This window comes from Triturus cristatus, chromosome 2_1 (assembly GCF_964204655.1).
Source record: "Triturus cristatus chromosome 2_1, aTriCri1.1, whole genome shotgun sequence".
Taxonomy (NCBI): Eukaryota; Metazoa; Chordata; class Amphibia; order Caudata; family Salamandridae; genus Triturus; species Triturus cristatus.
In genome coordinates, this window is record NC_140581.1 from 849,145,060 (window position 1) to 849,171,459 (window position 26,400).

Below are 26,400 nucleotides of genomic sequence, written 5' to 3' on the forward strand. Positions count from 1 at the left end.
CCTCTATATCGAATCGTTGTACACCAACATCCCCCAGATAGAAGCTCTGGGGGTGATTGAACATCTATTGAATACACGATTGCGACCCATGCATATCCCCACTGAGTTTATAATTCAACTTCTTAACATTGCATTGACCAATAACTACTTTCTTTACAACGAAGCGTACTACCTCCAGACCAAAGAAGTCTCCATGGGACCTTGTTTTGCCCCGAACTTTGCGGTTTTGTATGTCCACCATTTAGAGTCCACACTTATCCTGTCAACCCAAAACCCATTTTTGAGTATGGCGTCGATATATAGACGAAACTAGTTATGGTCAATTGTGCACTGCTGTGGTTAGAAGAATTTTCAAAAATCTGTGCCGTGCTCCAGGGTATCACTCCCTGCCAGAGAGTGTGTGAAAATCAAACAATAGGTAACGACCCCACCCCTGTGGGGTGTATCCCCGGGCACTGGACTGGAGTAACGAATTTTTTCGTGGTTGTCAATGAATAATTTGCTCAATTATGTAGTTGAAAGTTTTTTAATTTTGCACTTGATTTTTCATTAATCCGTTGGAAAACTTCATTTCCCAAAATGCAACATGTTAATTTCACAAAGTTGTCTCAATCAGTGTTCCAATGCATTTCGGCAAACTGCCTTCATCAGGGAACATCTAAAACAAAAGATTTAAACTGTCTGTAGTGATACCAGATAGATATGTACAATACACAGTACTAGTCACATACATTGTAACAAATATTAAACAAATGGCATGTAAATGTATCTAGCGTGGTTTTTAACTCGAGAGAAAGGCTGTAAGGGGACCGTGTGGGTGAACATCGTGCCAAATAGCGGTTTACTCACTTAGAAAAGATGTGTGGGGGTTATAACTGAAATCGCTATACGGAAGTGACTAAATAAATATAATACGGATGTTGAAGAGTAAATGAGCAAACTGGAGGGGACTACGGAGGCTAATATCAAGATCTTACCGGAGCTGAGACCGTCGGTTCACTCAGGTGCCTTCCATGAGTGTGCTGCTAGTTCGAAACTCGCTGTGTGGTGTGGTATTTAAACGTGAATGACGTGCTACTAAAGGTGAAAAGCGGACTGCTAAAGTGTGCGTGTGGGAGAAAAAAAGTTCCTAAAAGAGAATTAAATTAGGCTCTCATGGCGTGCTGTTTTTGTGGTATGTAATATCAAACGTTTACCAACAGTCTGTATAGTGGATACAGTTAATCAGTTCTAAGACGTTGTCAATCAATGAGAAAACGGCAGCCTTCCGATATGGTACCCAAGGCTAATATCGCAGTCAGTATGGTCTGTTTAGGTTGAATGTTTATAAATAACAAGAAAATTCGACCCTGTCATTCATTCCGTGCGGTTGTAGAGAGTTCAAATTGTAAATCCAATGATTTTCTCTTTGCAGTAATGCTGTACGGTTATCAATTCCTTCCCGTTTTTGCACTACCTCTAAAATGCAAGCTTTTAATTGGCTGTTGTGGTGTTGAGCTTCAATAAAGTGATGAGCTACCATTGATTTGGTTTGTTTGGTTCTTATATTGCTTTTGTGTTCATTCAATCGAACTTTTAGTTTGCGTTCTGTTTGTCCGACATAGACTTTTCCGCATGGGCATTTTAACATGTAGATGATATTTGAAGTATCACATGTAGCTGTCACCTGTAGTTTGATTTTATGTCCTTTCATGGGGTGCATGATGTACGTCCCCTTAATGATGTTGTGACAGTTGCTGCAATTTAAACATGGTATCGTGCCTTTGTAGGTAGCTTGTTGAGACTTTGTGGGTGAGTATTTAATGAGCTCTCCGATGTTTTTGCCTCGTGTGTAAGCAAATATCGGTTCACGGATGAAGGTGTTTTTGAAATCCTGCTCTAGTTGTAACAATGGCCAGTGTTTTTTAACAGCCTTTTTCAAGTGTTGGCTCATGGTAGAAAATTTGCTAACGCATGTGATTCTTTCAGCAGTAGTTTTGGGTCTTGTCAAAAGTAGTTGTTGTCTTGAGAAGTTGCTGACACGTTCTTTAGCTTCTGTTAGTATATGTTCTGGGTATCCTCTCTGTCTAAATCGCTGTAACATGTCTTCTTGTTGTTTGGTGGATTCAGCACAGTCTGAGACAATCCTTTTTACCCTCATTAATTGAGAATACGGTAGATGTTGTTTGAGCGGTTGGGGATCGAAACTGTCATATGTTAAGGTGTTGTTTCTGTCTGAAGATTTTCTGTACAGGTTGGTTTCGAACCCTCTCACAGTTTTAGTCACTTTTATTGTACATATCTATCTGGTATCACTACAGACAGTTTAAATCTTTTGTTTTAGATGTTCCCTGATGAAGGCAGTTTGCCGAAATGCATTGGAACACTGATTGAGACAACTTTGTGAAATTAACATGTTGCATTTTGGGAAATGAAGTTTTCCAACGGATTAATGAAAAATCAAGTGCAAAATTAAAAAACTTTCAACTACATAATTGAGCAAATTATTCATTGACAACCACGAAAAAATTCGTTACTCCAGTCCAGTGCCCGGGGATACACCCCACAGGGGTGGGGTCGTTACCTATTGGTCGATATATAGACAACATCCTCCTTCTATGGCAAGGGCAACTAGAAAACCTTTCGTCTTTTGTCGTCTGGCTCAATAATAACCAACCACATCTTAAATTCACCTCTGACATCAGAAAAAAATGACCTTCCATTCCTCGATCTTACATTACACGCAGAAGATGGTACCATTGGTACGACTCCGTACCGAAAACCCACAAAACGGAATACCTTGCTCCTCTGTTCGAGGCATGTGGGCTGCTGAATTCATATCTGTGCATAGATCGCCGCCTAGTGTTGGGTCCGGATGTTTGCACGTTGTTGTCCTGGAAGAGTCTTCGAAGTATCCTGGGATAGGTGACTCCTCCCCTGGACTACAGTGCGCATGGGCATCCTCTCCATCCTTAGATTGTTTTTTTCCGCCATTGGGTTCGGATGTGCTATCTTGACTCAAGTTAGGAAAATCTTTTTTCAGGCCAAAAGGCCTTTAGTTCGCGTCGGTACTGTTCTCGATCGGTATCAATATTATCTTTGTTAGTTTACTAACTTCCAGAACAAACTTTCGCATCTTACCCGACCGTCGATTCGACATCAACGATGGAATCGAGGACACCATTCAAGAGGTGTCCGGTATGCAATGCGAAATATCCCCACGTCGACGTCCATCCGGTGTGTAACAAATGCCTTTCACCGGATCATGACGAATCTACATGCATGGCCTGTGCCAGATTTCGATCCAAGAAGACTCTACGGAATCGACGAGCGGCGAGACTCGAGGCGCAGCAAGCGGCACCGGCCCCGGCCGACATCTTCAACGCCGAGACCGAAGATGTCGAAGAAGTGGAGAACCTACCCTCCAGTCCCGTTTCCGAACATGACTCCGGATCGGAAGACGTCGACGAAACACTCTTTCGCAGAGATGAAGACGACACCGAGGTAGGAGACTACAATGAGGCCTTAGGGGCCGAAGAGAGTAGCTCCGGTGACGAGCAAGGCCTACCCGTTCAGACTGAAGAAAGCCCAGTGCAACAGTCTATGGCTCCGGTCGAGGGATCGCCTTCGGGCCTTACCCAAGACCTATCCCGCAGTTCTTCGGCCCCGCCCTCGGGCCCGGCCTCGGACATTCAGCGGCAGCCATTAATGCCCAAAACGGCTGGTTTCCTTTCTTCAAAACCGAAAGCTGTATTGGTTCAATTGAAACCGAAACCGAAAGTGGCGCTGGTCGGATCGAGGCCCTCCACACCTTCGACGCCAGCAAAACACATCGGCACCGAGCGCACCAAACGAGACTTCGGTGCCGAACTCGAAGCGGCCGACGTCGGAGTCGACATAAGGAAGAAGGCCTTCGGTACCACTAAACCTGCTCGGCTCCCGGCACCGACGCAATCGACTCCGACCCCAAAGGTCAAACAGCCTGCTGCGTCTCACACCGCTTCCACGGCGACACCAAAGCCACACTCATCGAAGAAGTCGACGGCCATTCCCGCCCCTCGACTCGATGACCCACTGGCGCCGAAAAAATCCACGACCGCCTCAACAGAACCGGTCGGTGCAAAAGACTCGAGGGCGCTCCAGACGCGACCCATTGCTGCGCAAAGCACCAAAAAGAAAATGGTCCTCCAGGACACGTCGGGCTCCGAACCAATTAAAGCTCCAGCAGCCTCTTCGACACCAGCCAACATTACTTTTGGCCTGCCACCATCCACGGCCCCGAAACTGTTCCAAATCAGGACACGGGTGACCCATACCACTATCACGCCTGCCGAACGCTCTGCGGAGACGTCTCCATCGCATCTAATCGAAACCAACACCGGCAGGATGATTATCCACAAACGGAAAATAACTTCGGAGCCGGCTTTGGACTCCTTCAGGATTCCACTTAAAAGAAAGCTACCTGTGGCTTCAGAACCAGTTCTTTACGAACCTTTCCACTCACCCTACCAGGATCCACAATCCTTCTCTCCCACACACTCCGACACGGATGCGTTGGTGGACTACATGGGTGACCAAGTCCCCTACCCTGGAGACATGGACCCTGACGGCCAACAGGACCCTGATCAAACTTGGGATGACCCTGTGGACCCAGGTGCACCTATGGATGCACAAGACCCGCAACTCTATGGAGCAAAAACATCTCCCACAGAGGACACGGCAGCGTTTAACGCTCTAATTGAACGTGCTGCGGCCAATCATGGGGTGCAACTTCACTCGGACACCGTCGAGGACGACTTTCTTATGGATACTTTTGCATCCTCAGAAAGGAATATAAAAACTCTACCCATGTTGAAGGGTGTCCTCAAACCAACCAAGGACATCTTCAAGGAACCCACCAGGGCAAGAGTGATAAACCCCAGGATCGACAAGAAATACAGATCAGCGCCTGGGGACCCTACTTACATCAGAGGCCAATTACCTCTGGATTCCATTGTCGTTGCGAATGCTCGCAAGAGGGCACACTCGCAAACAACAGGTGACGCTCCTCCCCCGGACAAAGAGTCCAAGGTGTTAGAGACCTCTGGCAAACGGGTTGCCGCCCAGGCAGCCAACATATGGCGCATTGCCAATACTCAAGCACTCCTCGCTCGCTACGATAGAGCGCACTACGACACATTAGAGCAACTAATCCAACATCTCCCTGACCAATACAGAGAAGGTGCAGAGATCCCCATCAGGGAGGGACAGCTCCTCACAAACGCATCCATCAAGTGCGCGCTGGATGCCGCAGACGCAGCTGCCAGGGCCATAAACACTAGCGTCATGCTGCGAAAACATGCCTGGTTACGAATCTCCGGATTCAAACCTGAGGTGCAAAACAACATACTCAACCAGCCTGTCAACCCCGACTATTTATTCGGCCCGGAGGTTGACACCACCCTAGAGAAAATAAAGAAGGACACGGACACTGCAAAGTCCATGGGGGCTCTCCAGACTCAGTCCTTTCGGAGCGGCTCCTTTCGTCGCCCCGGAAATAGAGGAGCAGGTAGAGGACAGGGGTCACAGCAAACATACAACAAGGGCAATACACAAACCACCTACGATTAAAAACACCCGGGGTGGATATCGTGGCTCCAGTACAAAGGGCAGAGGACGCGGCTACGGCAACACCAGGTCCTCCCCCAAGAACAAGCAGTGACGCCCTCTCCCTTCCTCCCGACCACATAACACCTGTCGGGGGAAGGCTACAAAGGTTCCTGTCCACGTGGAACTCCATCACCACGGACAGGTGGGTCAAAGATATTGTCAAATACGGTTACTGTCTAGAACTAACCTCCACTCCACCCACAATACCTCCAAAAAACCGTCCTATGTCCTCAGAGCACTTAACGCTCTTACAGCAGGAGGTGCAAAGTATGCTTCTAAAAGGCGCGATAGAGGTCGTACCCGTCCACGAGCAAGGTACGGGGGTGTACTCCCTGTACTTTTTAATACCGAAAAAGGACGGGTCACTCAGACCTATATTAGACCTGAGACCCCTAAACAGATACATTCTTTCCGAGCATTTTCACATGCTCACTCTACAGCAAGTCCTCCCGCTGCTCAAGCAGGGAGACTTTCTAGCCACACTGGACCTCAAGGATGCGTATTTCCACATACCCATTCACCCATCACACAAAAAATACCTCCGGTTCACTGTTCAAGGGCAGCACTACCAATTCAAAGCCCTTCCCTTCGGCGTGACAACGGCACCAAGGGTGTTTACAAAGTGCCTAGCTACTGTGGCGGCACATCTACGGAGGCAGCACATACACGTCTACCCTTACCTGGACGACTGGCTCGTTCAAGCGAAGTCAGCCCAGCAATGTGCCAGCCACATGTCCCGCACCATTCACCTCCTTCACAGTCTGGGGTTCTCACTAAATTACCCAAAATCCCATCTACAGCCCGCACACGTACAACAGTACCTAGGGGCGACTATAGACACTCTGGCGGCCACAGCTCAGCCAAATTTGGTGAGAATCAACAGCATGCAAATGCTGATTTCAAAGTTCAAACCACAACACTCCCTTCCCGCGCGAGTGTTCATGCAGTTGATAGGCATGATGGCCTCCTGCATCTTCATAGTCCCCCACGCGAGACTACATATGCGCCCGCTTCAGGAGTGCTTAGCACGTCAGTGGAATCAGGCTCAAGGACAGTTGAAAGACCTAGTGTTGGTGAGCGGTCGGGCATACAACTCTCTGCATTGGTGGAATCCACAAAACCTTTGCAAGGGCCGACCGTTCCAAGAGCCTGTCCCACAGATAATACTGACGGCGGACGCGTCTCTCCTGGGATGGGGAGCTCATGTACTCCATTACACAGTGCAGGGACTATGGACACAACAACAAAAGAAGATGCACATCAACCTTCTAGAGCTGATGGCAATCTTCCTCGCTATGAAAGCATTCAAAGTACACTTGTGCAACAAAGTCGTGTTGATCCGGACGGACAACATGACTGCCATGTACTACATACAGAAGCAGGGAGGAACACACTCTCCACAGTTGTCTCATCTGGCTCAGAGCATGTGGAAGTGGGCCATTCAAAGGAACATGTTCCTCATGGCAGAACACCTCCCCGGCAAGGACAACCAGATGGCGGATCTGCTCAGCAGACACAGCCACCAGATGCACGAGTGGGAGTTACACCCATCAGTACTCCAACCGTACTTCCAGCAGTGGGGTCATCCAGAGATGGACCTATTCGCGACAAGCGAAAACGCAAAATGCCAAAGCTTTGCCGCCAGGTTCCCACATCCGCAGTCGCAGGGCAATGCGATATGGATGAACTGGTCCGGCAGATTTGCGTACGCTTTTCCCCCAGCACCACTGATACCGCTGGTGGCACGCAAACTGCGTCAACACTCACTGACGCTCGTCCTGGTTGCGCCAACGTGGGCACGCCAGCCGTGGTACACCACCTTTCTCGAACTTTCCGTGGTGCCGCATCAAAGGCTGCGGGTCAAACCCGAGCATTTGACGCAGAACCATGGAGAGATTCAGCACCCAGATCCGCAACAGCTGAACCTGGCAATCTGGCTCCTGAAGTCCTTGAGTTTGGCTACCTAAACCTGCCACCTGACTGTATGGACATCATTAAGGAGGCCAGGAGACCCACTACCAGAGCTTGCTATGCAGCAAAATGGAAGAGGTTCGTCATTTATTGCAATAATAATGACATTAACCCGCTAGATGCATCCATCCAAAACATTATTTGTTACCTATTACACCTATACCGATGCAATCTGGCGTACACCTCTATACGTGTCCATTTGACCGCAATATCAGCCTATCTACAGACCAGGCAGCACCTCTCTCTATTCAGAGTGCCTGCCATCAAAGCATTCTTGGAAGGACTCAAACGAGTCATTCCACCAAGCCACCCACCGGCTCCAATGTGGAACCTCAACTTGGTCCTCACACGCCTGATGGGTCCACCCTTTGAACCTCTACACTCATGCGAGATTCAATTCCTTACCTGGAAAGTAGCTTTCCTAGTAGCGATCACTTCTTTGAGAAGAGTTAGTGAACTCCAGGCACTAACCGTTCAAGAGCCATTTATACAGGTTCACGCCAACAGGGTCGTACTACGTACCAACCCCAAATTCATGCCAAAGGTGGTATCGCAGTTCCACATGAATCAAACCATTGAACTGCCCGTTTTCTTCCAAAACCCACAAACTGTCGCAGAAAGGGCACTCCATACACTAGATGTCAAAAGGGCCCTCATGTATTATATCGACAGGACCAAACCCTTTAGGAAAACACAACAACTTTTCGTTGCCTTTGCCCCACACCACAAAGGTAACGCTATCTCCAAAGCAGGAATAGCCAGATGGATCGTTAAATGTATTCAAATTTGCTATCAAAAGGCTAAACGCACTTTAACGATTCCCCCACGAGCCCACTCAACACGTAAGTTAGGGGCCTCAATGGCTTTCCTAGGAAACATTCCTTTGCATGACATATGTAGAGCAGCCACCTGGTCCACTACACATACATTTACCAAACACTATTGTGTAGATGGGCAATCAAAACAGCAGGCAGCTGTAGGACAGGCTGTTCTCAAAACTCTTTTTCAGACCGCTGCAGCTGGCACTGGTAGCCGCCGCTAATAAGAGGGCACTGCTATATATTCTATGCACAGATATGAATTCAGCAGCCCACATGCCTCGAACTGAATATGCTACTTACCAGTATGCATCTGTTCTTGGCATGTAGGGCTGCTGACATTCATATCGCCCTCCCTCCTCCCCGGCGCCTGTAGCAGCTGCAGCTCTCAGAATTACTGTAAGCATGGTCATCACTTTCTAGATCTACTCCATCACTGCCACAATGGTGAAAAACAATCTGAGGATGGAGAGGATGCCCATGCGCACTGTAGTCCAGGGGAGGAGTCACCTATCCCAGGATACTTCGAAGACTCTTCCAGGACAACAACGTGCAAACATCCGGACCCAACACTAGGCGGCGATCTATGCACAGATATGAATGTCAGCAGCCCTACATGCCAAGAACAGATGCATACTGGTAAGTAGCATATTCAATTCTAGCTATCTTCCTCGAGGCCTACATGATGGCCTACCATACGGTCAATTCCTGCGCATACGGCGTAATTGCAAATGGCGCAAGGATTATTTCTGTGAGGCAGCCATCCTATCAGAAAAATTGACTAGCAGAGGTTACCCTAAATACCTAGTTAAAAGGGCTCTCAAACGTGCTCAGTACAGCCATAGGGAAATAATCGTGGCACCATCTACCAAACGTCAAAACACACGTATTCCTTTTGTCTCAACCTACAGTCCCTGCAGCAACAAGGTTGGCAGAATAATCGAGAAAATTTGGGCAATGCTCCGTACCTTCGCACATTTTTCTGAACCCCCTTTACTGTCCTACAAAAGAGGAAACAACCTCTCAGACAAATTGGTTCATGCCATTACATGGCCATCTAAAGAGAAGAATGATCAGTCAGTAACATCATTATGGGGCCTCCCACCAATCATAGGCCATTTTAAATGCCGGAATTGCAGTGTTTGTGACCTTACCAGTAACACTAAGGTATTTGTCACCACAGAATGTACCTACCAACTCAAGCAATTTTCCAACTGCAGCACCAAAAATGTTATCTATGCAATTCGGTGCCCGTGTAATTTACTTTACGTAGGCCAGACGACACAAATGGTGAAAGAACGCATCTCTCAACACAAGAGTCGTATTAGATGCAATGTCACTACTGCATCACCGGTAACACATTACAAAGATAACAATCACTCAGAAACAGACATGATTTGGCAGGTCATCGACCGTCCACTACTACCCATTCGTGGTGGTAACCTCCAACTCTTGATGAATAAATGCGAGTGCAGGTGGATCACACTCTGTAACTCCGTAGCCCAAGGCCTAAGTTCACTTGATTAGTGGAATACTGTCACCACTATAACATAGAATCGCCTACCTTACTTTTCTAGGCAATGTCCTTGGTTTCTATTCTGTATGGGCATTTTTTCTGAGCTGTATTTTACTGTATATACTCCTTCCCAAATGTATGTTTTTTACCTTATGAAATGCAACTATTATTACTTCATCTGGTTCATGTGACATGCTCCAATTCACGCATTTCGCTAAAGTTAAATGTTTTCTACTCAGATGCCATTGATTGTCTTTATCCCCTGTTATTTTGATAACTATTCTTGTATCCTATAATTTGATTGTTTTTGTAATTTGATATATTTGTATTCTTTTATTATCCTGTGTATTCAGCATCACTTGCAATTTTTGTGTTATGGAGTTACTTTCTACAGTCCACTGTAAATTATCAGTTTTGTGTTGCCCTTGATCTGTAATTCTTGATCACCTCTTTTCAATGTAATTGCACAGTCTTGAATGTTTTGTAATATACTTGTTTGTCACTCAGACCCGCTGCCTTTTAAGACAACGTTTTACTTCTTGCCATGTTTTTCCTCCCCGCCCTCCCTTGGGTACTTCTCTCTAGTCCCTACGCTCGGTTTCCCCTCTTACATTCATCTTACTTCCCCCTGGGGCACCATACAATTGCTCCAACGCTCAAGTTGTTTTTTTAGTTTACGCACGGCAAGTATTGTCAGGTGATCTTGCCGCTGCTTATTTCCGGAGACGTCCCTGTTTACACCCGAGAGACGCTTCACTCGTCCCTGACCGCGTCTGGATTTATCCCGGCTCCCGTAGCCCCTTACGGAGTGCGTACACTCATTGGATTTAACCCGCCGCCACCCAAGCCTAATTCTTCCGGTAAGACCACAGCGCTTCCTCCACTTATCAACGATCTCCCAATCTCGATCGTCGCCTTCCATTGACTTGATTCCCTTCCTTTCAGAGTGTTGCCCTTCATTGTACTCGCTCGTCTCCCTCGACATTGGACTTGCCACCTCCGGTAAGTCCATCTTACCGCCCCTCTGACCCCTGCACCGAACCTTTAATCCTTGATGGCCTTTACCTAATTGGTTTTTACCTCACCTAGACTTCCTCCCGCATTTGATTGCTTCCTCAAGTCACTTCGCCTTTGGGTGCCAGATGTGGAGGATCCATCTTCTGGATTCCCCTCTCCCCCCACATTGAATGCCCACAGGTATTATTCCTTTTCTACCTTCCTTCCCCTGATTCCTTTACTTCCTACTGGGTTTCTACCCTATTGATTTTCCCTCCTTTTTTTCAAATTTTATAGAGCACCCCAAATTGAATTATGTAACCATCGTCCTGATGATGACCTTGAGTTAGAAAGGTCGAAACGCCGTCGACTCTACAACGCCAATTTCGGCATTTTTATTTTTGGGGTCACCACAAACAATGAAATTATGTTTTGTGATTGCAAATACTTTGTTTGACCCACACTGATTACCTTACTATTCCTTTGCGCCACCTCACTTTGTTCCTTAATCACTTGTCACTGCGCCTTTTATTCACCACAACACTTCCAGTGCACATCTGATTGTTATGGTTACTGCAATTTAGTTGTAGTTCTGTCCCTCTATATGCAAATAACAATCTTCTGACCCTCCTTCGGTCTCCCTCGTTTCCTTCCTGTGCTATGTGCTTGATACACTTTTAACCAGTCCCCCCGCTTGATTTACCTGTTGAGATGTTGTTTTAATGTTACACTTGATAAGACCCCAGCTCTATTAGTTCAGTGCTTCATTTTGGACTTACTACCTCTCCAGGCGTTTTTACAAAAATTCTGGCAGTTGTGGAGGCATGACCGCTACAGTCAAGAGTTCCTACATGGTCAGGAGCCCCGTTCAATAGGATGACGACTCTCCTGCATGACTTGTCATCAATGCTCAAACGTCTCCCTATTCTCTATGCAATGTCTAACCTTCATGAAGCAGTACTGGACGCAACCTACATGCAGCCTTTTCCCCTTACTGAGAGGGTTGTTGATGTTCAGAAGATCATACTGTTGTTTTTTTACTCCATTTCCGCAGCTCTTGTCTGCCGGCCCCATGGTCTTGTGCATCCTGTTGGTATCACACATCCTATGTCAATGGGCCTTCAGTGTTTCCTGAGGTCACAGTGGCTCCAGCATCAGAAGAGTCAACGAGGGTCAACTGTTTCTGAACTTGTGGATGTACCCCTCCAACCTTTTGGTTGGTTGTCTTTTCAGCCCTCAGCAGGCTCTGACTGCTGTGGTCACAGATACCCCCTTGCTGGTGCTGGGGTGCCAATCTGGGTGATTGCATAGATCATTTGATCTTCCTCAGACCATAAATGTTCTCAAGCTGTGGTATTTCTCCCATCTATCTCTGTGAGCAGCATTTAGGTCCTGTTAAACAACATCACTGTACATCAGCAGATGGGTGATGTAGGGGTCATGGGCACTATGTTGGGGTGCGGTTTCGCCAGCCCAGACCAGAACTTACATATTTTAAGCTGACAATGGCTTGCACAATTAGCAGTATCAGTGTCTCACAAATGCTTACACTCACATGATTGACCAAGTTATTGAAGCCTAGGGGGAAACATGCATGCTCCAAGTGTCCTTCTTGCTTTGTTTCTTATTAGCTGAATTAGCCCTTTGTAGATTAACTTGGAGAAGCTATCTCTGTAGCTGTATCTAGCTAAGTTGAAAAGGTTACCTGCTTCCCTAATGTTGATTGGCAGCCACAGGTAACCATTGCAGAGCGATTTCTACTTCCAATTCCTACATAAACATCTTGAAACACTGGGCTCTGATCAGCTAAACTGGCCTCACTATCATGAGAGGCTGTATCACAAGCACAGTAGATGATCCGCTGAGCAGGCGATCTCCCCCGGTTACCTAAACTAGCAAAGGATGTACATTCTTTCATCCTCTAATTGTCGTACAGTAATTGGTTTTGATTACTGCACAAGGGGTTCATTCTGCCCCGGGAGGTAACATCCCATTACACAAACATCCATCTAGACACCTTAAAATAATCCACAATTCTCTCTTGAATGTGACAAATACAAATCTCATTCTCACAACCCTTCCAGTGGGGAGTGGGAACCTTTGAATAGACTCTGTGTGGGTGTTAGTTTCCTATAGACTCCCAATGGTCTCTATTACTTACGTATTTGTTCTCATTATCTGTAGCAATTAATTTTGTTGCATGTGAACGTTGTGATATAGATTCTTAATTTCTTTGTAGGCTTGATTGTATTGTAAATATTGGGTATTGTTTATGTATTTTTGGTGCAATTATATTTTTTCCAGGAAATGATTGAAGCCATCAGAGAAGCTGTGATTTATTTGGCACACACCCATGATGGTGCCAGAGTAGCCATGCACTGCATTTGGCATGGAACCCCAAAGGTATGGTTTATATCATCGAAATTGGAAACATATTATGTTATGTAAAATATTCTGTTTTCTTGATATGCCACTGTTTTCCATGGTGATGAACCTCTGTGTTTGACTTTCCATGTTTTTAAACAACATTTTCATTTTTTTGGACAATATCATTTGTAAACACATTGGGACCTACTCATAAACATATTTTTAAAGCATCAATCTGCGCCTCTGTGGTTTCCTCTTAAGATTTGAGTAGTTTTGCAAAGTGTAGGTAGTTCACAAGAATTCCAAAGCCTACACATCTAAATCTACAACCTGGATTTGGATATGTATTTATTACCTGCCCAGGGCATTTCATGAGAGCCAACAGGTATTACACATTATTAGCTTTTTAACAGTCCTTACTCATAAAGGATCTCTCCATCCAGTAGCACAGAACTGTTGGATATGTGGGCGCAGTACGCTTGTGCATGGACAATAATTGCCGGCTATCATCTGGGATTGATGGATAGTGAAGATAACCAAAGAACTCTCCTTTAATCTTCCACTGGCTTATTGAGGTGTTCATAAGAGTCTTATTTCTCACCGATCCACGGGTAGCTATACCCACACCAACTTAAAACGTGAACACTGTTTTGTCAGCTTTCATGAACAGGCCTTAAGGGTAGCATCCTGGTCAGTCATAACATATCTGTTGTAGAAAATGGCTCTGCTGCCAGCTGTTAGATTTGCTATGCAAGTTGACAAACTACAATATTTTACTGTAAAGCACACCAGTCTCTGTGTTCTCTATGAACAGTACTTAATATAATTAGTTGCAAGACACAACCTTCCCCTTTCTGAGTCCATGGTATTTGTGTCTTATTTCGTATGCCCAACATCCGGTTTTGTGTGCCTTTCATCTGAAGGAATGCCATGTGAAAAGTGGGCTGATTGTTCTAGTCAAGATCATATTTTGTTTGGTCTCCTGTATTTTTGTTTTCATAAAGTGCATTTTCTCTTTCCAGTCAGGCATGTTCTAAAACTGTCAAAAATGGATTTAAAGATCTTAGTGGTATATTTATTGCTATTAATAACGAACCTGGTCTTATGACATCTTCACATTGATAAGTGTTCCATTTTTCAAATCGGATTTTTTTTGCAGTTCTTTGACTTTTTCAAATTCTTTGAATACTGAAACTTTGTAACTTCTGTCGTTTTTTGTCAGACGTAGCCCACACTGGAACTGTTATAGGCCTGATTCACAAAGTCATAGGCATTTCCAAGTTCAAATAATGTGTACAAATATAATGAATGCAAGTGCAAATTCCCATTTACAATTCAAAAATTGGAGCAGTATCTCCACTTGGAAAACTATTTTTCTCATGGAGAAAATATGGGCATGTGCGCTTTTGCTAAGCATTTGCAAATGCATAATTGTACATTATGAGTAATTATTTTGTTGGTTGAAGATGTCTTTACTTTTGACAGTATTGAAGTGATGATAGTTTTATAGAAATCACAGTCCCTCAGCCTCCAGTAGAAAGGTGGTGGAAATCAGGGGGGTTGAAGATCTGTTTTTGATTTTTTATGTTCTTTGACTTTCATTTCCTTTCCCAGATAAAACTACTTTTTTGGGGAAGAGTTATTTGATTTGATTTGTAGAGTTCTTCATTGCTTAGTTTCTTGGTGCTAAGCAAAAAACCTGTAATAAACAACAAAATGGAGATTACTTAATAATATAGCTAAGTTTTGAGAATGTTTGATGTGCAGATGCCTTGTCCTGCAGTCATTCCAGTTCCCCATGAAATATAGACTTTGATAAAATCCAGAAGCGACTGATTGCTTCCAGTGATTTGAATGGGCTATTGATCAAAAGTAGCTGATAATCCAAATAAAATCAGCAGTCTGGCACCACTGTCATCAGTGCTTCATCCTAATCCATCAAGCTGATAACACCCCCAGAGAAAAAGCCTGGTTGATGCCCATCAGTATATTTTCTTCTGTAGTTTGGGCAGGACTGACAGTTTACTTATATATGGGATATTGAGACCTGAATACGTATGTGGGAGTACAATGTAACCACTCAGCACTCTCATCAGCATGGTAGACTCCCGGGACATTCGAGGGAAGGGGCTAGGAAAGGGACGCCCAGTAATAGATCCTGTTATTTTGAGTGAAGAAAACAATCACTTGTCCGCTCTATTCTCGGAACTTGTACATATCATGAAGCAGAAAGGTGCTAATACCACCCAATTCACAGAACATGTAGACTTGTGGCTAAGATGTGAATACTTGAATCTGCACCTTGGGGGATATGGAGGGGGAGGGAGGGGGATTGGGAATGAGGTGGTGGGAACAGTCAGCCACCTGCAACAGTTATTCTCAGATCACTTTTGAAACTCCAAAAAATTATATGCCATAATTTCTGTACTAGATTGGGATTTACATTTGCCCACCTTTTTACTTTTCCAGTTGAACTTCTCTTTAGTATCACTGTTTTAATTAGCATACCATCCCTGTGATCGGAAGGTTAGCAATAATCTTGGATCAGACAGCCTCAAAAACGCGAGACCGTACTCTCAAGACTCCTGAAAATTCCAGATATGTTTTTGTGAAAGTGCTGTTGGTGGTTTCTCCTCTTCTCAAAAACTCAAACCTTTGATAAGTGTTTCAATGTTACCAAGTTAGGATTTCAATGCTCTAGTCATTTAACAAGTGTTCAATTCAAATGTAACTTTCCTATTTTAGACATTTCTTGCTCCTTAATACCATGCACCTTCTAAAGTTGTGTTGAAAGTTAAGTTGAAGACTCCCCAACTGGCTGGAGAGCTCCATTTAACCGCCTCCTTGCCCCAAGACTACTCCTTTGTGCTGCGACTGCCTTCCTTGACAATCTGCATTGACTAACTTTGATGGTGAGTAGTACTCCCATTTATTCCTGGACTGCGCCCAAGACAGGGACACTATCACCCAATTCAGCAAGGCTGCTAGACTCTTTCTGAATCTTCTACATGAGAGTGCAAGGAAAGATCTCACCAGGTCTCTTTGAAAAGTAAAATAAATGAGGCATTTCAAGTCATATGAGACCCAATATTTTATTTTGGTATGAAGCTCTGTCCTCCCCTTTTTAATCAAACACATCTGCAAAAGAAGCATGGCTTTCAGGCAGCTGCTTGGTGGGTTCTTGAGTAGCAGATAACATATGACTTTCTACGAAATTCTGTGAAGGTGAAATTTACTGCATTTTAACACCACCTGAGAAATCGTGCTCTTGACAACAACGCAAATGAAAACTGAGTAATCTTATATCAGGATCATGGATGCATAACCAAGTGTTTCCCAACGAATCTTAAATTGTGGGGTATCAAATATGTCAAAGGTAGTGATTTCAACTTGATCATGGTATAGTATGAAACCAAATTGGTCTTGGTGAGTTGCTTAATAAGCAGATGCAGGTGGTATCTTCCTATACTGCCAGGAAACATGGTTCTGTGACATTTAATTTTTTTATATTTTGAAATGAAATATTTGCTGTCTTGCTCCTTCTAGTAGAGAGTTGCACAGCTACTAACTTAGAATTCAAAGTGCTCCACTTCATAGATGAAAATGAGGGATTCAAATCAAGTATTTAGAGGTTGATTGCAATTAGTGACCTGGATGGTACCTCTACATCTGAAATGTAATAAGTAATAGAGCTTTGATGGTGGAACGCCCAACGTTTTTTATTAGGTCGAGCCTGAGGGGCACTTGCGCTGCTCTGCGAGCCATGCTGTATTGGAGTATGTACTTGGAGCACCACCCACTCTCCACCCATATTGGTCATTGTCCTTCATAAATGCTGGCTTCTGATTCATTATTAGGTTTGCTAGTCCCTCCTTAGTACCGCCTTGTCTTAGTTTGTAACTTCCCATGAGGACTAACCCTTTTACTTTGGTTGTTCCACGGTACGTCGTCTTTAGTCTGTAAGCATTATAATCTTTAATGAGTTTCTCCTACTGCAAGAGGACAGGAGGGTCTCTCCTGCGCATTTGTTACCACCGACTTGTTTATTTAATTCGTAGCAAATAGGAAGCTCTTCAGGGGCCATAGGAGACAGAAGGGGCAACTCACCGATGCCTTCAAGCATTTGGAATGCAATAGTGTCATGTCCTTTAGAATAGTCCCATCATGTACATACCAAATTACATACGTTTTGTCCCATTCAAACGATTCTACGCAGGTGACATTTTACCTAGTAGCTTACTTTTGTCTCTCTGACATCAGGCTCTCGGTACCCTATCTTAATCCCTGTACTTGACATACATGAACATGTTCCCAGGCATGGCAGATTTATTCTGTATAAGGGGCACCACTTTTTTCATCCATGGCCAACAGCCAGCTGTGCCTGATCATGTTTGTTTAGAAAAGGATTAGCAGAGGATTAGCGAATGTTTTCAAAACATAACGATTCTAGAAGAAACCCTGGAGTGACCACTTTATTATAAAAGACCATCACTTCCCCTTGCCATACAGAGAAGAGAATTCCTTCCTGGGTGGACCGAGACTCTGCAGGCAGATCCTTCAACTGGCAGAGACCTTACATCCTTTGCGGGGTGCCATCCTCCACCCCGAGACGGGGTCCTTCATTCAAAACCATCAGGTGAGGAGTTAGTACTTCTCCCCCGGGGTTTCTTGGCTCTGTTAGGTTCTATCCTGACATTTACATACACATGATTCACTTACATATCTAGGTTAGGTACACGTAGGTAGGCTATGCATCGTAGGAGTATGCCAATGCTATTGTTTTATATAATCTGGTTTTATTCATCTAATTAGCACTATGGTAGAAATGTAGCTGCTATTTACGATATTGGTGCTAGCGATCACATTTGTCTGCTCCTGTCTTGTCGCAGCTAATATGTTTCACGCTAGACTGACGCTTGACCAATAAATAATTATTGAAACCGTTCCAATAGTCATTCTATGTATACTCTGAGAAAAGGCAAGCACGAGTGACTGAGCGAAAGATACTGTATTGTTTTCCACGATACCCGAGGAATCGAGGTTGTCATGTTCATTGGTTGCCCGAAACTACATACACCACTTCAGAATACAGTGGAGTGGTAGTGGCACAGTAGAGCTAGCTGGTCTAACTGCTGACTCATCCTGTGAGGGTGTCCAGAGTCTGTCTGCACACCAAGCCCTCAGTTTAGGTCATCCAAAACGCGCAGGTCCTGGGGGGTCCTAGGAACCACACGACAATAGGTCTCACATTTGCGAGAGTTTATGTTCTTAGGATTGTAAATGTCGTGCCTTTTATTTATGTTTTAAAAACCAAAACATAAATAAAAGGCATTGTCATTTACAATGCCAATAGCTCAAACTCTAGTAAATGCAGGACCTATTGCACTGCAGATGCTTGTATTAAACATATGTCTACATTGAAAGCCACACTCTATGTAGTGGTACAGCTGTGGAATTATGTTTAAAAGAGTAACAACATTTGTTATTGCCTTTTGAATAGGAGAACAAATGGATTTTCAGTACTCTATGGAAAAAAGTGTATCTCAGGTAGAGGGTTGAGTGGTTTGTATTGCAGTATTGTATCAAACATCATTCCCATACGAGAAAGGACAACCACTGATTTAGAACAGTACTTGTAAACCAAGTCAGGTTTTTACCACTTCATGCCTAATTCAAGGCAAGCATCATCTATTCCGTTAAGGCTTTAACACAATTCTTGACTGTAGCCACATATGTGGGTCAGCAGTCATTTGATGAAGTCCTCAGTGGCTGTTATGGCAATATGGTGTTCTAGATCCAATGTTCAGCGCTTTGAAATTTTTTCCGTTAAAACAGCTTTCAGGCATTAAATATTGAAATTATTCAAAGATATTAAAGCGGAAAAAACGAACGTGCTCAGTGCCATGACCTACTGGTGGGTAATAATTCTAAATATTTTACATGATGCAGAGCCTACTAGAGGTGAAAAGTATACTCTGATTGAGACTACAAGTCCCAGCCTGCAATTAAATAATCACGCAATGTGCGAGGCCCACTGAGGGTATTTAAATGAAGCAGACTGAATCGGAGCCATCTGCTGACTGTTTGAGAGGAATCCATGACTAAGAGGCAGGAGCCTCGAAACGCGTCGGAATGAAGACTTTCACATGAACAGTGAAGCTCGTTTGCTTTGTGTAAATAAACCGGAAGGTTCTTTTGAAGTCGTGTGCATTCTCAATGCTTTGGGCATTTTGGTGAAAAAAGATATTAATATGTTTAAGAATATTATATACATCTTTCATTTAACATTTTCTATGCTTCCCAAAGTAAACTTACTTGTAAAGTTCAGCTGAATTTTGTATGGTATTCGACTAAAAATGTGTGTTTTACTTTTATAGGACAGAAAAGTTATTATAAAAACCATGAAAACTTACATCGAAAAAATTGCTACAGTAAGTAATAAGTACTTATTTTTTGTTTGCTTAATATTCTGAAAACACAGTGATGTTACATCTGTACCAGTTTAGAAACAAAGTACCGCGCATTCTGTTTTTGAATAGTAACATCAATATTGAAAGTAAATCGCAATAACACTGTGATCAAAACTTGGGTTATTCACTGCTCAGATGTTTGTGAATGAACAGTTGGGATCTGTGAAGCATATGTCAGATGGACATATGTGTCCTCTCCACAAGCTCCAGGGCACACCTTCCTCAAACTTATTCCAAAGACCCGAAGGAGTTTTTTTTTTTTTTAGAGAATAATGGGCCATTTGTTTCCACAGTTTCATTCGCCTCCCACAGTTTTCTTCAAACCCAATAAATGCAGGGGAAAGCAGATTGCACCATGATGCTACCAACCACCATCTCCCTTTATTTCCACTTGTCTGGACAGTGGCCGCAGGATTTCTGTCTATGCTGGAAGTGTCTGTCAGAGAGACTGTGACAAAGCTTCTGCCAGCGTAATGTGTCTTTTTTTTTTTGTAATTGGAAAACAGACTTGAGTCAGGTGGAGGAGCAGTTGGGTGCCGGGGCACTTTGTTTTTGCAGATTTGGGTAAAAAAGTGTGGGGGGAGAGTCTCAAGACACAAGGTATTCTTTTTCTTTTTCCACACAAGAACAGAATCTAGTGTTATGGAAAAAAAGTCTGTGTGGCTTGCAAAGGCAATGCGCCCAGGCTTCCTGCCCTGGTCATTGTTTACATACTAGTTCACTGGTGCTCCACCTATTCTTTACTGACAATCATGTGAACAGATGTCTGGTAACGGTATAACCACAAACGTGACCCCCACCTTCCCCCATTTTATTTGTCAGGATAGCAATACCATCTACTCCCAGGATGTGTGTCGACTGGTGGTGATAGCAAATATAAGTCCAGGCCTTGTCACAAGAAATACATATACCAGAATGCCTACTGTCTCTACCACTTTAAAGTTCTTTTAAAGTGGTCATGTCAGTTCTCAAGATGATGGCACTCCTTCAGCATGGCTGACTGCCCATGGTAAACATGCCCCCCGCATCCGACATGCACAGGACACTTTCCTTAAGTCGGTAGAAAAGAAGTACCGAAGCACACAAGCACACTTTGAAGTCCAGTATAAACAATTAGTATACACTAATAATGTGTTCCAAAGTGAAGGTAAGCAAAGGTTGTTTTTATTCTTCACTTTTCGCCACAGCCCTTGAATTTGTAACACAACATCAAAGAAACGGCAGCCAACACGTGTTTCGTCACTTAGACTTTTCCAATGCTGCAAATGATGTATACGAGAAGTCCTGTGTTACTGTGAGTTTTGAAGTTCAAGGTAAAAAATACAATTACTCTCTAAGGTAGTAGATCATGAAAAGAGCCAAGTAATTTTGGCTCTCCCTTGTACAAAGATCTGTGGACCAAAGTTCATAGAGAATGAAGACCTTCTACGTTGCCCATAGTGAAAACAGACGTGCAAAAGCGAGAGTGACAATGTCCAAGATGTGAGTCTCCAGAGTTGCAAAGAAGTGCCTGCATCCTAAAGCTAGTACCGGACCAGAAAAGGGATTAATTGAAATCACAACTAAGTGCCTGTGTAGAATAATTATCATGTGGTCACACCAAGAATAAAAGTGGTCTATAGTGGAGGTACTGGCCAGTTTGAATAGTGTAGCAGATGCTAAGGAATACCTGTAGTTGTGTTGAGCCATACGCCAAAATGACATGGAGTCAAAGGTCAATGTCGCCAGAATCTATAGAAAGACCACCAAAGTATCTGTCAAATAAGGGACGTATATTTTTGTATTAATAAGTATACGCTCACCTTTCATTTATACCAAACCCCTGGAACTAATCACCCCCAAGCTGCTGAACATGAAGAGTTAGACTCCCTCAAGCGGGTACCTCATTTATATTGAAATTGTTACATAAGAAACACAGCACAACTGTATCCACATATCCCCTAACAATTTTTAGTATCAATGTAATGATTACTCTGAATGATATGTCACATGTAATCTGCCTCCTCGCTTGTCGTGCAACTAAATTCCTGCTGTTCAAGAATCCCATAATCTCAGTCAGGATCCTTTCAGATTGAAATAGTAGTGCCACCACTAGAGTATAGGCAGTTAAGCATCAATTTCAGTGTCAGACACTGAATACCTCCAGGTCTGATGTAACTAGAATACAATCACATGATACCCAATTAGGCACAGTGAAAGTTCATGCAACTCGTAGAGTATATTGAGCATGGCTCAGTTGAGGTTTTCGTTGCTCTTAGTGAGTGCAAAACATAAGCACATGCTATAGTCAAGACATATAAATCATACCTCTAACCTGATGTTGCTGGCAAAGTTGCTGTGTGACAGTCGATCAGTATGGACTTGATAAGCATAAAAGAGAGGTAGGGCAACATATTTCCCCTGCTCAACTCGTATATCAACAGACCTATTTCTCCACAGTATGGTGCTAAATGAGAGATGAGGGTATATTCTTACCTTGTACATTGTGTCTGTCTCTATTTAAAGTTGAGAGGGCACTCTGTGTATGGCGTGTGTTTAGGTAGCTGTCATACAGCTATTGTCCCTGCTTTTGGTTGCCATATTGGTGCAGGAAACAGCTCTGGATACGAGCTAGTATTACAATAGACAAAGTAAGGCCGTTAACATTACGACCTGTCCCAAGAGGTGTGGGAATAAAGTGAATGGATTTAAATGGATATTTTGTGCCCCATTTGAGCTGCTGAGAGATGGGACCTAGTTTAGAAAGACCGAAGTATACTGCCTTGTACGGTCCAAGTCATTGTGTGGGCGAAGTAATCCAAAAACCATAAGTTAAATAGCAGATAATTCTAGTTTGGTGTCAGACCCCCAGTGGTGTGCACAGGAAAGGTCATCACCACCTAGGTGAGATGTGGTAGAAATATGTAGGGTTTGTATCTACTATTCCCGATAGGTCAACACCATTATTAGTGAAAAGAAATGGTCCATATATAGATTGTCATGACATGATAGATTCTGTGTCCATCCCACTTCTAAAACAAAGTACATCCTCATGTTGGACATATTACATTCTACATGTGCATACATGGATAGTGTACAAGGGAGTACGTTGTATATTACAGTCCGTGCATCAAAAACACATGTAGTTCTCTGCCTGTGTTTAAACCCATGTCTATTGTTCAAAGCTGGATAAACCATCGACTCTCTAGTTGCCTTGGTGCCAGTGTTCTGTCACCTCACCGGGGCATGATGTCGGCTGTATCTATGCCATGGAAACAGATGTTGATCATATCACTAGCCCAGTGTTCGGTGTTGTAATGTTCTGCAAATGGATAGCTACCATTATTGCTCCTGATCTCCCTGAAGTATTTCTGGATTTGTTCCTTTAGGGCTCCCATTGTAAATAAGTCCACACTCGCAGCTAATGCAATAAACCATGTATTTGGTGTTGCAATTCACGAATTTGGTGATTCTGTGCGGTCTGTCAGTCTTGTATTGAAAAGTTGTAATCCTATCCTTCGCAAATCGACAGACATTGCACTGCACACATTTGTGGAAGTCCTTTGGTGGTGTGGGCAACAATGTGTTTGCGGTGAATGATTTCATATAAATCATATAGTGACTCCTTAAGTGTTCTCCGTTTGTCATGTGTGAGGTTGGCTTAGTGGAGATAGCTCCTCTGAGGGCCACATGTATCGACCTATCTTGCATTCGCCGTTCAATATGTATGGAGTGCTTCAAGGAGGCATAAGGCCACCGGGCAACCTTGGTTTTGCATTAATTGGTTATCGCAAATTAGGTAATGCAAAATCATTTAGACCCATAGGAACGAATGGAGTTGGGAAACAGTCAGAACACTGCGACCTCAGCCACGCGTGTTCCGACTACGCAAGCGCTACCATGCTTGCCTTAACCACGCATATGCCATAAACACGCATGTGGTTAAGGCAGTGCACGGTCTAGCTGCTAGCCAAAAGCAGCAAAGCAGCAGGATGGATCAGGAGTGGACGCGACACAGTGAGGTAAGTGGGTCTGGGGCCAGGTTTTTGGGAGGGTCGTTTGTATGATTCGGGGGGGGTGGGCTTGGGGTAGTTTTCATGGCTGGGAGGATTCGGGGTAGTTTTCAGGGCTGGGGGGGTTTGGGGTAGTTTTCAGGGCTGGGTAATTTTTGGGGCTGAGCGAGGGGGTTGTTTTATTCAGAGGGAGAGGGTAGTTTTAGGTGTCTGGGCTGGGGTTTTGGGGGGACGTTTTAGGGCTCGGGTATCTGAATACTTTTTAGGGTTTAGGGTGGGCAGGGTAGTTTTTAGGGCTCGGGTGAGTGGTTACTACTCAGGGGTGGGGGGGAATGGGAGGAGGTTGGCTTTCAGGAGGGAGTGGGGTAGTTTTAGGACTCAGACCGGGGACAGGAGTCAGAGGGTTAAGACTCGCCTGTCAAGCCTTAACCCCTTCCCCGCTCATGACGGAACCACTCCGTCATGAGCCACGGGTGGCGTGTGCTCATGACGGAGTGGTTCGGTCATGCTGCGGCTGTTGGCTGCCGCTCCGCCCACGCGGCGCTAATTCCCCGCCTGTGCGGGCGATTAGCGCAGTGGGCGGAGTCGTGACGGAACCACTCCGTCATGAGCACAGCCCCACCGCGCTGCCCCCAAACCCCCCCTCCCCATATTTGTGACAACCAATGGAGTAGCATTTCCTAATAGCCATTCCCCAATTGTGATTGCGACTCTGTGGGAATTGCTATTTTCTCACATACCATTTTGCATTCCCTAAATAGTGATTACCTAAAATTCGCAATTTAGAAAATGTATATGGCCCTGAATTATATCCACTAATAGGATGTGCCAGTGTTTAATGATCCTGTATATCTCAGAACTAAGTGCATTATATGGGGCAATGAATGAAAGTTGGTTCTGTCTCTAGTATCTCCACAAGTTGGTATTCGTAAACAGATCACTGCCTTTGATGATAATCTTACTCTTAGCTGCATTCAAGGTATCTCTATGATAGCCCCTGGTCCTGAACTTGGCTTCCATTTTCTAGAGTTCTGGCAGAAAAGTTCCTGAAACCTATTCTACTTGTGAATGTGGAAAGGCTTCCAGCCCATTTGCTTTGTTGAAGTAGGTGGCTCCTTTCTTAATTGACCATGACCTCTGACTTAGTTGAAATCTACAAAACCCTATGGCCAGTTTCAAATGGTCTGACTAGTGGCTTTTGCTCCAGAATCCCTGGAAACGTATACTAAAAAGGGAAGATGGCATGTCATGAGGATTGACGGATTATATGCATAAGTGTGTATGCCATTATGGTAGTTGTATTGCATGTGTAGGAAGCTGGCTCTGTATTTACTATACAAAAATGAGGTATAGTGTGCACAGGGTCCAGTGGATCCCCAAAGGTAGGCAGAGGTAAAGTTAGATAGCACCTCACTCTCTATTTGTGGTAGTGTGGTCGAGTAGTAAGGCAGTATCAGAGGACAGTGTTAAGCATTTGTTGTACCCACTCAATCAGCAAATTATTTCACACACTCAAAGACTGAACTTCAGACCAATTGGTTTTGTATAAAGATATTCTTTTAGTTATTTTATTTCCTAGAACCAAGCAAGCCTGGCACAGTTAAGTTGATAAATACTTTGCAGTAAATATACCATTTGAAATGCAGTTGTAAATGTACTTTGAAATGGTTAGTTTGAATTGCTGGTAATGCAATACTGTGAAATGCTGTACATATATGTTGTATCGATTTTTGCAATGAAAATTACAGGTAAGTTACTTTTAGGTTACCTTTGAGATGACTTTTTCTACTCGCTGTGATATGCCTAGATATCACACTGGGACATTTCCTAGAGAAAAGGCAAGTAAAATCAGTTTTGCACAATTGTTATTTTTCAGGTTTCCATACAAATCAACTCCACACTTGAAACATTTTTCAGAGAAAAACAGTCAGTAGGTTCCTATGGAGAGAAATGAAGTTAAGGGTTCCAGGTAAGTAATCAGTCTTTGGAGTTAAGCTTCTGGGGTTAGAACCAGGGTTCCCCCAGGGTCAAGGATGCACTCTTGTTACACCCTCAGCAGCACTAGGGCGGCCGGGTGCAGAGTGCTGAGGACCAATGTTATCCAATGGGGGATAGGACTTCTCCGGTTGGTGGCTGCTGGCAAGCAGGCCACTTGGGTGTGGGAGCAAATCTTCTGGACTTCAGCTCAGGACACATATGGAAACAAATTAGCACCAAAGGTGCACCCTCGCGGCACTAGGGCGCCCGGGTGCAGGGAGCTGTTTCTACGTCGGGCACCCTGTTGGTTTCAATGGTGAACCTCCGGTTTGCAAAGGCATTGCAGGCTCGGGGATGAAGGTCTTCTGGGTGCGACTACCACTTCGAGAGGTAAGTTGGGAAGTTAGGGGCTGGTTAGGCACCGTTGGTTTGGGCACACAAGGCTGTGGGGCGTCCGGTGTAGGGGTGCCTTTTTGGGGTTGGATATTCTTCCCAGCTCCTGGTTGCGGTTAGGGGGGGCCTTCTGGATTTAGGCTGCAGGCGTCAGCTGGAGGCTTGAGACAGGTCAGGGGTCGCCGGATCTTGGGTCAGGATTGCCGGGGAGACGACCTTGTGGTGTTTGTCCACTTGAGCTCGGGCTGTGGACGGCAGGTGCAGAGTGAGGT

General features: G+C 44.3%; 1 protein-coding gene across 1 annotated transcript in view; it reads left to right on the forward strand.

Annotated features, from left to right (window-relative positions):
* The window catches only part of PUM3 (pumilio RNA binding family member 3), a 271,295-nt gene that overhangs the window by 174,842 nt on the left and 70,053 nt on the right, over positions 1–26,400 (forward strand). Inside the window, exons 11-12 of the mRNA XM_085632951.1 lie at positions 13,234–13,332; positions 19,674–19,727. Of these exons, the coding sequence (XP_085489077.1) occupies positions 13,234–13,332; positions 19,674–19,727 (153 nt within the window). The remainder of the gene's footprint in view (positions 1–13,233; positions 13,333–19,673; positions 19,728–26,400) is intronic.